At 37.9% G+C, this 11,413-nt stretch overlaps 2 protein-coding genes across 4 annotated transcripts; both read right to left on the bottom strand.

Annotated features, from left to right (window-relative positions):
• Nucleotides 1-686: 686 nt before the first annotated feature.
• Nucleotides 687-5,262, bottom strand: LOC130565877 (TATA box-binding protein-associated factor RNA polymerase I subunit B-like). 2 transcript variants are annotated; one of them, XM_057353000.1, is made up of 15 exons: nt 5,119-5,262; nt 4,916-5,014; nt 4,368-4,455; nt 4,190-4,287; nt 4,016-4,108; nt 3,826-3,925; nt 3,585-3,741; nt 3,286-3,385; nt 3,048-3,195; nt 2,774-2,951; nt 2,608-2,648; nt 2,425-2,506; nt 2,063-2,133; nt 1,742-1,973; nt 687-1,539 (listed from the first exon to the last, which is right to left on the bottom strand). In XM_057353000.1, the coding sequence occupies exons 1-15, from the start codon at nt 5,134-5,136 to the stop codon at nt 1,200-1,202; spliced, it is 1,845 nt and encodes a 614-aa protein (XP_057208983.1). In that variant the 5' UTR covers nt 5,137-5,262; the 3' UTR covers nt 687-1,199. The 2 variants fall into 2 exon arrangements, with proteins under 2 accessions (XP_057208983.1, XP_057208982.1); XM_057352999.1 differs by having other exon boundaries at nt 690-1,539; nt 4,010-4,108; nt 5,119-5,261.
• A 414-nt stretch (nt 5,263-5,676) lies between these two features.
• LOC130565783 (TATA box-binding protein-associated factor RNA polymerase I subunit B-like) lies at nt 5,677-11,151 on the bottom strand. 2 transcript variants are annotated; one of them, XM_057352849.1, is made up of 15 exons: nt 11,047-11,151; nt 10,844-10,942; nt 10,399-10,486; nt 10,221-10,318; nt 10,058-10,138; nt 9,885-9,987; nt 9,648-9,810; nt 9,391-9,490; nt 9,150-9,297; nt 8,791-8,968; nt 8,625-8,665; nt 8,442-8,523; nt 8,272-8,342; nt 7,951-8,182; nt 5,677-7,728 (listed from the first exon to the last, which is right to left on the bottom strand). In XM_057352849.1, exons 1-15 carry the CDS (start codon nt 11,062-11,064, stop codon nt 7,512-7,514), a joined length of 1,719 nt encoding a protein of 572 aa, XP_057208832.1. In that variant the 5' UTR covers nt 11,065-11,151; the 3' UTR covers nt 5,677-7,511. The 2 variants fall into 2 exon arrangements, with proteins under 2 accessions (XP_057208832.1, XP_057208833.1); XM_057352850.1 differs by lacking the exon at nt 10,399-10,486 and having other exon boundaries at nt 11,047-11,063.
• Nucleotides 11,152-11,413: the final 262 nt, after the last annotated feature.

Here is an 11,413-nt window from a genome sequence, read left to right as displayed (position 1 = left end):
CAGGGTTGCCAGATTGGCAAATCAAAACTATAGCCCTTCAATAATACCAAAATATGCAACTCCTACATCCAAAATACATATTTTACTGTCACCGTTTTGCATTACACACAATTTCTTCCTAAAATCACTGTAGTAATAATCAGCACAGCTTTTCTTACTTTAAGAATAACAGCAAACAAAATAATTTCATCTATACCGGTCCTACCAGGCATGCACGCATCAATATTCCGCCATTTTTTGCGCTGTAAAATCATCATAGGCCTACCTGTTAATTTATACTGCTTCAACGGTCTGACAGGGTATTTAGGTGTTAAATCATCCTGCATATTAGGACCATGTAATTAATTTACATGCTCAAAATACTTTTATGTGTTTATTATATATTGGATAGCTTTAAAATGATCTGTTTATTTTGTCAATTTGGCTTAGTTAAAATTAAATTTTACTCTACGGTAGCAAAATAAAAAACAACACGCAACAATAGTTTGAAAGTATCCCAGTTCCGCGGTGAAAAACGTTAATTTGGCAAACGTTGATGGTTCAAGGAGGTTTTCAATAGTTCCCGGAAGTTAACAGTAACGCATGGAGCTGCGGCTAAACAGACCAACTGATGTAAACTTTTAACCCATTTAAAGATGCAAGTCATTTAATGAATAAAAAGCAAAAGAAATAAAGCATTTAAAGAGAAAACAATTTCCTGGAACTATCTGAAGCCTTTATGAATCACGTGACGCGCAAAAATTTTGAACTTCCGGTGGCGTAACTCTCTCTCTCAATGGCTCTGGCTACAACATACATTCAAGAGACACGAATGGGATAGATATTTTTAAGCAAAACATAGACGCTCCAAAGCATATTGTGAATATAAATTATAAAAATGACAAAAAAAACACCAATTCGGTATCTTTAGAAACTAATTTTGTTCCCTTTAATGTTATTTTTGTAGATTGATGCTCACATCAGGAAGGTGAAAGTTTAACAATTTCATCAAAAAACTTTAAATAGGACATACTTGTACTGAAATGAAATACAGTACAGTTCAATGTCATGCTCATTAGCCGATTAAAATAAAACTTTCATGTTATTTGAACCTTACAAAGGTCATATCACACATCATGTCACTGGCTACAGACAACTTATAAAATTCTTGAAATGATTCGCAAATATATATTTGAGAATACATTAGCATGCCTGTTTTATTACGCTTTTGTTATTTTCCGAGGACGCAGAGTCCTTTCAGTTGCAGACTGATGTGGTGTACTTTTAGTTGCAGACGGACGTGGAGTCTTTTTAGTCGCAGACGGACGTGGAGTCTTTTTAGTCGCAGACGGACGTGGAGTCTTTTTAGTCACAGACGGACGTTGAGTGCTTTTAGGCACAGGCGGACGTTTTCTCTTCAGGAAGCGTCGTTCTATGTTGAGGACCTCTTTGTGGACTTGTGCTTGACTGACCCCCAGCAGAAATGAGAAGAGATCGAGGAGCCACACGTACATCCTGGGCAGGCTGGCCTCAATTTCTGAGAAATGATCGCTACAAGTACTAAACAAGGAAAAGAGATCAGGCTTGTCAGAATAAGAACAACAGTTCATGCACAATAACAGTAACCAAAGGCCTTCCTAATGCTTTTGAATGTAACTTTTTCAAGTCATGCAAGTATGTGACATAAGCAGAATCTAATGGATTTCATCTAATTAACTAGTGTCGAACAAACTGGTATCCCCAACAGCACCCGATGACTCACGGTGGGCAGACACTTAGAACTGTATGCCAGAATTTTCGGTTGGTAAGCCTCTTGACCCCTTTTTTCTTAAAGGTACAGTTCAGCCGGTGTTGATGCAAACTGCGACCGTATGAACCGTCATCTCTTCCCCAGTGGAATTGAAAGCTGGAGAAAGCGGTTGTGGTGAAACACTGTTGTTCTGGAGTGGAGTCAGTTAACTTCTGAAATCTGTGCTGCAAATGATTAACCACACCTGAAGATGACAAAGCACAAATCATTATACGAAATACTGCGATAATGACATCACTCATGAGGTGTGTACATCTGATCAGATTTGCTTACGTCTCTTTTTGAAAACCAAACTCTTGTCTTTTAGAGATGTGATGAAAGGTTCGTGGGATTTCCATAGTTGTCTGTAAAAGCAAAAGATGTGTTTTTAGAAACTGTAGAAAAAGTGGCAATAAAGAACACGTATGCAAAGACAAAAAGAAGTTCTGTGGAATATTTTTTTAAAAGAACATTAATGCATTGTGGTCACATACAATTACCACTACCTCTGAATGTGGTCCAATTGATCTCAAAATAGACCGTTTAGTGTTTACAATCATAATTTACCAATAGATCAACCGGGATACAGTTTACAATATACAGTATGTAACATTTACAAAGCCAAACATCTCAGTCAGAGCTTTCACGCAACCTACCGGGCTTCTTCTCGTTCCATCTTCTGTCGAGCTCGCTCAAAGGCAGGCTGCATTACTTTATACCACCTTTCTACATTGAACACTGTTAAGAGCACATCGTAAGGTAAATAACTACAAATGATACGCATCAAAGTATGCAACTAAATATTGTTTAAATTATAGCAAAATGTCACAAATTAAGACCTTTCTTTTTCTTCTCACTGGCTGCTTTCCAAGATGAAGTCCTTAAAACACAACAAGAAATGTATGCAACAAGTTAATAAAGTTAGTAAATTTGAAAGATGATTCTTCATTTTCAGTGACGCTCTAGTTACAAAAATAAATCTTTTTGGTCTTTGTTGAGACGTACCACTCCACCCGATCATCCAACTTGAAAAGGAGCTTCATGGTGACAATAATGACAGCTGCTGCCTGAATGTCATAGCATACGAGAGCAGGCTTCTGCTTGACAGGGTCAAAGGTCAGGAAGGAGTCATCTCCCATTGAAGCTTCATCTATAACCTTGTGGACCCAAACAAGAAGCCCATCTGAAGAACAACGAACATGAAAAGCATAACAGAGGGTTTAGATGTTAGGTGACTTTATATAAAAAAAGGTTGAATTAACCCTACAAGAAAACCCACCAGGTAGGTTGGATTCCAGCAGATAGCGGACAGTAAGTGGAATTGGGTGGAGCAAGCAATCTTGAGAAACCGTTGGGAAGGCAGGCAATTTAATGACCTTAGCCAGCTCTACAGCTTCTTTGTGGACCGTTGAGTATGAAGGTATGGACTGTAGAAAAACAGCAGAGACGTTTACAGAAACGCCTTAAAACATGCTGCACTGATTCACGACTAAAGAAACAGACTGATTTTTCCTCACATCTACTCGAAAGATTTTGGAATCTTGTCCGTATATTCTCATATCTTTCGGAATATACTCATGAATGTTCAAATATGGAACACATCTCTCTTTCACCAGCCTGCAAAAAAATAAAACAAGCATTAAAAAATGGTTTCAAATTGTCTCAACAAAAAATGTCAACACAAATCAGAAATAACAGCAGAAATGTTTAGAACAACATGATGGTAATGACATGACGGAAAGTTTCTGTCGTCACGAAACTGACAAAAACATTCAGCAAACAGCACTTAACATAAAACAGAGTATGTCCTCCACACCTCAGTAAATCAGCCAGAGTGATGGCCTCTCGCACCCACAGCAGAGCCAGATAGCACAGGGCCAGTGTCCGTGGCATGGTCATAACATTACGGCTCTTCCTTCCTTTCACATATAACGAAGCATCTAAAGAGCCTGACCGTCTTTTATTGGAGCAGCCTGGAGAAAAAAACATGTTTAGATGGTAAACAAAACGCATTGCTTAAAAAAGGTATCTGCTGACAGTGGGAGGAAAGGTTTTACCTGAGGCTGGCTTCTCTGCCTCTGAAGGAGCTCCAATCAGAAATGACTCCTCACAAAAGGCCACAGACTCTGGCTTACTCTTAGACTCAGAGTTCAGATCCTGGAGAAGATGGGGAAGACTTTTGTGAACATGCAGTGGCTTACACGAAAATTCCTATATATTTTTATCAAAAAATGCTTTTACATTTACCGCTGAAAACCCTGCAGCGGAAACTGGATTGTTGACGAAAGCTTGCCTGGTGTTCTGCAGGTATCTCTTCCAGAAATTCCACATTACATCTGTCTGTAAAATAAAACAGTAAATGAGACACGCCGTTTTCTCATCACCTCCTGTACTTTCAACTAGTAAATGAAAGTAACTGACCTTAAACTGCAAACAAACACCAAGACTAACCAAAGCATCAGCCTGCTGTTTCAGAACGAACTGAAAACCCTCACAGACCATCCAGTCTTGTGGAAATTCTGAAAATACAAAAAGAAGTCATCACAGAACGTTCTCAGGTAAACCAAAGGTAAATAAAGGACAGAAGGCTTTGACTGACCCATTGCAGTATTCTTGGGTCTTGCGATGTATGAGATTTTGCTGTGGTTGCTGTAAAGGCTGCACTCACCCACCATGTCTATTGTTCTCTAAAAGCAATCACATCATATTTACACATGTGAAGATATAGGCTAATGATAAGACATGGCGATTTGTTAAATCTGTCCTCGAATTGTTTGATTCATGTGTGTCAATCTCTGGATCAGTTGCATTTAGAAAAAAAGTTTCACAATTCAGTGAATGACTTGAGTGGCCTGTTTGAAAATTGTAAAATAAATCAATAATAAATGTTGTCCTAGATAGTTTGGCATTGTAATATTATTTCGGTCACATTTTACGTAAGATCATGTCTTTAACTTGCATTACTGTGTGGGTACACTGTTAACGTTACCATCCATTATCCAATGAAATGCACTAAGCGTCTAACCAGCATAGTGCAGACGTATTTTTAACTGTGTGATGTGTGTGATTTGCGAAAGACCCTAAAAATAATCATTCGCGGCAGTGTGACACTTATGACAATTAATCACATGTGACTATTTGACAAACCTCGATCACATTGTGACACTTTTTGCAGAAGAATTGTTCCTCTACAGAAACCCCCCAGTCAACAGCAGCGCACTGAGCGCATGGCTCACTGTATCCATCCTGCATGCACAGACCAACAGGCAAATCAACAGCTACAACTCTGCTCACCAAACAAATCGCTATGAGAAAAAGCAAAAATATCATGCTCAACGTTTCACACTCACAGTGAGATATTCGTCCATGGTAGCATCAGCCGATTAAAGTTCTTGTATCAAGTTTTGTTTCGCTAGCTTCATCAAGCAGCGTTCACGTTTTTTAATATGGCCGGCAAAACATTTTTTTCATAATAAAAGCCAGAGGACGAACTTCATACTAGCCAATAATGTAAATAGAGACTTAATGAAAACTTTAGTGTTACTAATAAACTTTTCTTTGGTTTTCACGGTTAATATTCCTTATTTGAATAATTTATAATGCAAATTGACCAATTTAAAGTCACGTGTACTGTTTACATAATAATATTTTTCGTGTGATTTATAGATATCACATAACGTTACATTTACATGCGGAACATAATATCCGATCAGACATCACAATAATGCCCCCCCCATTTTTTTTAAAATCTAATCCTAATGTTGTTACAATTATTTTTAAAAAATGTTTTTTTACAGCTTTTACATTTTCTGCAACTACTTGGTCAAAAAAAGTAAGATTGCTCCAAATCATATTGTAAATACAAATTATGACAACACCACATATCAACAAGACATATTGAGAACAGATTTTTTCCCTTTAATGTGATTTTGCTAGGTTGATGCTTCACACCAGCAAGCAATGGTGAAAATTTAACAGTTTCACCTTAAAGCATTGAATAGAGACAGAGCGCAACGCGTCATTGTGTAAAAAACACTCCCACTGTTGGGAAAACATTCCAACCCTCCTTGTCATTTCTGACTTATAACAAAAAACTGAACGATGTTTAAAACTGCTGTGACAAGGTGTACAGTAAACAAGCTAAAAAAAACAGAACTACGTTTTTATAAGCTGTCCACCCCAAAAAAACGAGCGTTTAAGGACACAAAAGTGGAGCGCGACATATTGTCGTAGTTGGAGAAGCTGTTTATATTAGCACTCGCAAACATAACGTTACTGCGTAGCTTTTTGCTTTATCCACATTCTAATAAGTTGCACAGTGTCAAAATGCTAACGTTACAGTTTAGAGCTTAGCTTACAGAAACATAATATATAAAACTGACGTTTGGATATTTGATTCACAAGTGACAAACTGTTTACTGTGCACACGTATCGTTAGGCATACGGAGTGTGTCAGGATCCTACAATTTACCGATTCTTCCTGCTGATGCTTCACGTCTTATTGCATGTATCCACTATTGTCCCCTTAAAGTCTGGCTTTTGGTTCCGTAGCTCATAAAACTTAGTTCTGTTTTTTTTTAGCTTTACTGTACACCTTATCACGCAGCAGCTTTTAGACATCGTTCTGTTTTTTGTTATAAGCTGTGGTGTAAAGTATTGGAGTAAATGTAATTAGTTACTGTACTTAAGTATCTTTTTGGCTACTTGGTTCTACTGAGTATTAAAGACATTAGCAACTTTCACTCTCTACTTGACTACATTTTTGAACAAGCATATGTACTCTTTACTCCACTACATTTGTAATGACTAATGCAATTACACATTACATTTTGCATGGCACCAATCTTTTTTGCAGCAGTTTATTTTTGCTACAGAATAATTAATATTGCCATTTACAGGGCATTGAAGCTACTATATCTTGTTGATTTTGCACTTACTTACTAAAACTTGTCAACATGGCTTTTTATGTGAATACGGGTGCATTATCAGGTAGTTGTCAATCGCTGGCAGTTTATATGTGAAATGAGAACATGACTGCTGCTTGCGATGAGGCCAAAACCAGCATTAAGGCTTTGACTTTTTAATTTGACTTAACATTATTTTATTTATCTGTTATATTGAAGAGACATTTTTGAAGGTTTACTTGAGCTTAAATGAGACTTGGGTGTTTGTAATAGACGTGGGTTATGGTGTCGACCATGATTTGTTGCAATTTTAAGGTGTTCAGTCTTATTATGATTTAAGAAAATAAATGCGATTTCTCTCCTCACAAATCAACTGTTTCTTGTTTTTCACTGACATGTCTCTTAAGTGTTGACGACTAGTGCTGCTTTGAGCCTACATTCAGTACGAGTAAAATACTCAAGTACTGTCAAAATCAGATACTCTAAGACTTTTACTGAAGTCGTTTTGGAATGGAGACTTGTAACTTGTAATGGCGTAATATTCGCTGCAAGGTATATGTACTTTTACTTAAGTATGGTTTTCAGGTACTCTTTACACCTGGTTATAAGTCAGAAATAAAGAGGCAGCTTCCCGCAATAGAAATGGAGAGGGTTGCATTGTTTTCCCCTGGTGTGGGTGTGGCCTAAATGGGTAATAAATACAGTACAGTTCACTGACATGGTAATTATCCAAATAAAAACAAAACTTTACATTATTTAAACCTTACAAAGGTCATATCACAGATCATGCCACAGATCAAATTGTGAAAAAGGTATATTTGAGAAAAAATTCCACTGCCTTAGATTTTTCTAGGTTTTTTTGTCCGTTTTTTGGGGGAAGGAGTCTCTTTAGACACAGACAGAAGTTCTCTCTCCATTAAGCATCGTTCTACGTTGAGGACCTCTTTGTGGACTTGTGCTTGACTGACCCCCAGCAGAAATGAGAAGAGATCAAGGAGCCACACGTACATCCTGGGCAGGCTGGCCTCAATTTCTGAGAAATGATTGCTACAAGTACTAAACAAGGACAAAAGATCAGGTTAGTCAGAATCAGAAATAGTTTATACACAATAATTTAATCTCTGTAACCAGAGGTCTTGTAATGCTTTGTGATGGTCACTTCTATGACTCTTATTTATGAAACCACTGTTGTTTAATTTCTGTGCCACAAGCAGCATCCAATAGATTTAACAGAAATGGTGTCAAACTGGTATACCAGAAGAGCACTCAATGACTCACGGTGGGCAGACACTTAGAACTGTATGCCAGTATTTTCGGTTGGTAAGCCTCTTGACCCCTTTTTTCTTGAAGGTACAGTGCAGCCGGTGTTGATGCAAACTGGGACCGTCTGAACCCTGTTCTTTTCCCCAGTGGAAGTGAAAGCTGGAGAAAGCGGTTGTGGTGAAACACTGTTGTTCTGGAGTGGAGTCAGTTAACTTCTGAAATCTGTGCTGCAGATGATTAACCACACCTGAAGATGACAAAGCACAAATCATTATACGAAATACTGCGATAATGACATCACTCATGAGGTGTGTACATCTGATCAGATTTGCTTACGTCTCTTTTTGAAAACCAAACTCTTGTCTTTTAGAGATGTGATGAAAGGTTTGTGGGATTTCCATAGTTGTCTGTAAAAGCAAAAACGACACCACATCCACCACGACATGTTTACAATATGAAACACTCACAAAGCCAAACATCTCAGTCAGAGCTTTCACGCAACCTACCGGGCTTCTTCTCGTTCCATCTTCTGTCGAGCTCGCTCAAAGGCAGGCTGCATTACTTTATACCACCTTTCTACATTGAACACTGTTAAGAGCACATCGTAAGGTAAATAACTACAAATGATACGCATCAAAGTATGCAACTAAATATTGTTTATATTATAGCAAAATGTCACAAATTAAGACCTTTCTTTTTCTTCTCACTGGCTGCTTTCCCAGATGAAGTCCTTAAAACACAACAAGAAATGTATGCAACAAGTTAATAAAGTTAGTAAATTTGAAAGATGATTCTTCATTTTCAGTGACGCTCTAGTTACAAAAATAAATCTTTTTGGTCTTTGTTGAGACGTACCACTCCACCCGATCATCCAACTTGAAAAGGAGCTTCATGGTGACAATAATGACAGCTGCTGCCTGAATGTCATAGCATACGAGAGCAGGCTTCTGCTTGACAGGGTCAAAGGTCAGGAAGGAGTCATCTCCCATTGAAGCTTCATCTATAACCTTGTGGACCCAAACAAGAAGCCCATCTGAAGAACAACGAACATGAAAAGCATAACAGAGGGTTTAGATGTTAGGTGACTTTATATAAAAAAAGGTTGAATTAACCCTACAAGAAAACCCACCAGGTAGGTTGGATTAGATGGGGGTACATTCATAAAAAAATAATTCAAAGTCACATAAATAAGCTTCAACTATTGCACTTCTTACCAGGTAGGTTGGATTCCAGCAGATAGCGGACAGTAAGTGGAATTGGGTGGAGCAAGCAATCTTGAGAGACCATTGGGAAGGCAGGCAATTTCATAACCTGAGCCAGATCTACAGCTTCTTTGTGGACCGTTGAGTATGAAGGTATGGACTGAAGAAAAACAGCAGAAGTCACAGTTATCAGAACACAACAGATACACCTTAAAACATTCACGACTAAAGAAATGGATTGAATTTTCCTCACGTCCACTCGAAAGATTAGAGAATCTCTCCCAAAAAGTTTCATATCTTCTGGAAAATTGTCATGAATGTTTAAGTATGGAACATGTCTCTCTTTCACCAGCCTGCAATAAAATCACAAAAGATAGTCTTTTATCTAATACAAATATCCTCAAAAATGTCACAGAAAACTTAGAGCTATTGTTATAATAACTGACTAAAAAACGGTTAAATATATCTGCCGATTAATAGCACTTATGAAATAGCGTTCGTACTCCACACCTCAGTAAATCAGCCAGAGTGATGGCCTCTCGCACCCACAGCAGAGCCAGATAGCACAGGGCTAGTGTCCGTGGCATGGTCATAACATTATAGGTTTTCCTGTCTACCCTGTGACTGTATGACAAAGCATCCAAAGAGCCTGACCGTCCACCAGTGGAGCTGCCTACGGCAATAACATGTTTGGTTGTGAATAAAATGCAGTGCTTTAAATGAGGTACCAGGGAAGAAAGGTTTCACCTGAGTCTTTCACCTCTCCTGCCTCTGAAGGAGCCCCATTCCAAAATGAATACTCAGAACAGACCACAGACTCTGTCTCACTCTCCGACTCAGAGTTTTGATCCTGAAGAAGATGGGGAAGACATCATTATTTATTATACATGGTTTATCATTAAAAATGTTTTTACACTTACCACAGTGGAAATCGGGTTGCTGACGAAAGCTTGCCTGGTGTTCTGTAGGTATCTCGTCCAGAAATTCCACAATACTTCTGTCTATGAATAAAAAAGACACTATTTTTAAAACAGGCAGTCCTATTCTCAGCACCTCTTGTACTGTCAAATTGAAGCAACTGACCTTAAACTGCAAACAAACACCAAGACTAACCAAAGCATCAGCCTGGCATTTCAGAACGACCTGAAAACCCTCACAGACCATCCACTCTCGTGCACATTCTGAAAATACAAAAAGAAGCCATCACAGAAAGTTCTCAGGTAAACAACAGGCAAATAAAGGACCATAGCCTTTGACTGACTCTTTTCAGTTTTCATGGGTTTTGCAATCCTTGAGATCCTGCTGTTCTTTATGTAAAGGGTGAATTCGTCCGTCACCTCTCTCATTTTCTAGGAGCAATCACATAATTTTTTCACATATGAAAATATAAAGACACAGTGATTTGTTAAATCTGTGCAAGAAGAATTGTGTGATGTCTGAATCTGTTTTTTTGTTGTTGCAAAAACACACTTTCCAGTTTGAATAATAAAAGAAATGTTAGCCTAGGGAGTTTGCCATTATATTCGTATTATTATGATTTATTTGTATTATTATTTGATGTTTCACACGTTTTGTTTATCAAATGGAATAACCTAATAAACGCTGTCATTGTGTACATATGAGTACAAGTACAGTGATGTTGTAAGCATCTAGTAATGCGGTGTAACACTCATGACAATTAATATATAGCTAAACTATAGACTAACCTCGGTCACATTGTAACAGTTTTTGCAGAAGAACTGTCCCTCGTTTGAAACTCCCCAGTCAACAGCAGCGCACTGAGCGCATGGCTCACTGTATCCATCCTGAATGCACAGACCAACAGGCAAATCAACAGCTACAACTCTGCTCACCAAACAAATCGCTATGAGAAAAGGCAAAAATATCATGCTCAACGTTTCACACTCACAGTGAGATATTCGTCCATGGTAGCATCAGCCGATTAAAATGTATACAACAAGTTGTTTCTGTTCTTAGCTCTCATCAAGCAGTTAACATTTTCAATATGGCCGCGAAAATATATTTCATAATAAAAGTCAGAGAACGAAACTCAGCCATGCCAACTTATTTACTGAAAGTAATTGTAAACTTAAGTGTTACTAGTAAAACTTTCTTTGTTTATTACAGTCGATATTGCTTATTATTCAATCGTCATATTAATTTATATGAAAAATCTCTAACGTTTTTAAGTGTGATTTATGAAGGCGATTTATAAAGAGCAGAAATGTCGTTCTGCTCGTGTGTTATTTAAATGCAAATTAATCTACCTATACCGG

The sequence above is a fragment of the Triplophysa rosa genome, linkage group LG15, assembly GCF_024868665.1.
Source record: "Triplophysa rosa linkage group LG15, Trosa_1v2, whole genome shotgun sequence".
Taxonomy (NCBI): Eukaryota; Metazoa; Chordata; class Actinopteri; order Cypriniformes; family Nemacheilidae; genus Triplophysa; species Triplophysa rosa.
The sequence above is the reverse complement of the archived record's forward strand: the minus strand, read 5'-3'. Positions and strand labels throughout refer to the sequence as shown.

What these genes read in the sequence shown, in the direction of transcription:
- LOC130565877 (XM_057352999.1), bottom strand. An exon ending in AGTGTCACAATGTGATCGAG is followed by an intron (nt 4,456 to 4,915) that starts GTTTGTCAAATA and finishes GATTGCTTTTAG; the next exon opens with AGAACAATAGACATGGTGGG. An exon ending in TTGGATGATCGGGTGGAGTG is followed by an intron (nt 2,649 to 2,773) that starts GTACGTCTCAAC and finishes TTGTGTTTTAAG; the next exon opens with GACTTCATCTTGGAAAGCAG.
- LOC130565783 (XM_057352849.1), bottom strand. An exon ending in ACTCTGGCTGATTTACTGAG is followed by an intron (nt 9,491 to 9,647) that starts GTGTGGAGTACG and finishes ATTTTATTGCAG; the next exon opens with GCTGGTGAAAGAGAGACATG. An exon ending in ATGGAACGAGAAGAAGCCCG is followed by an intron (nt 8,343 to 8,441) that starts GTAGGTTGCGTG and finishes TTGCTTTTACAG; the next exon opens with ACAACTATGGAAATCCCACA.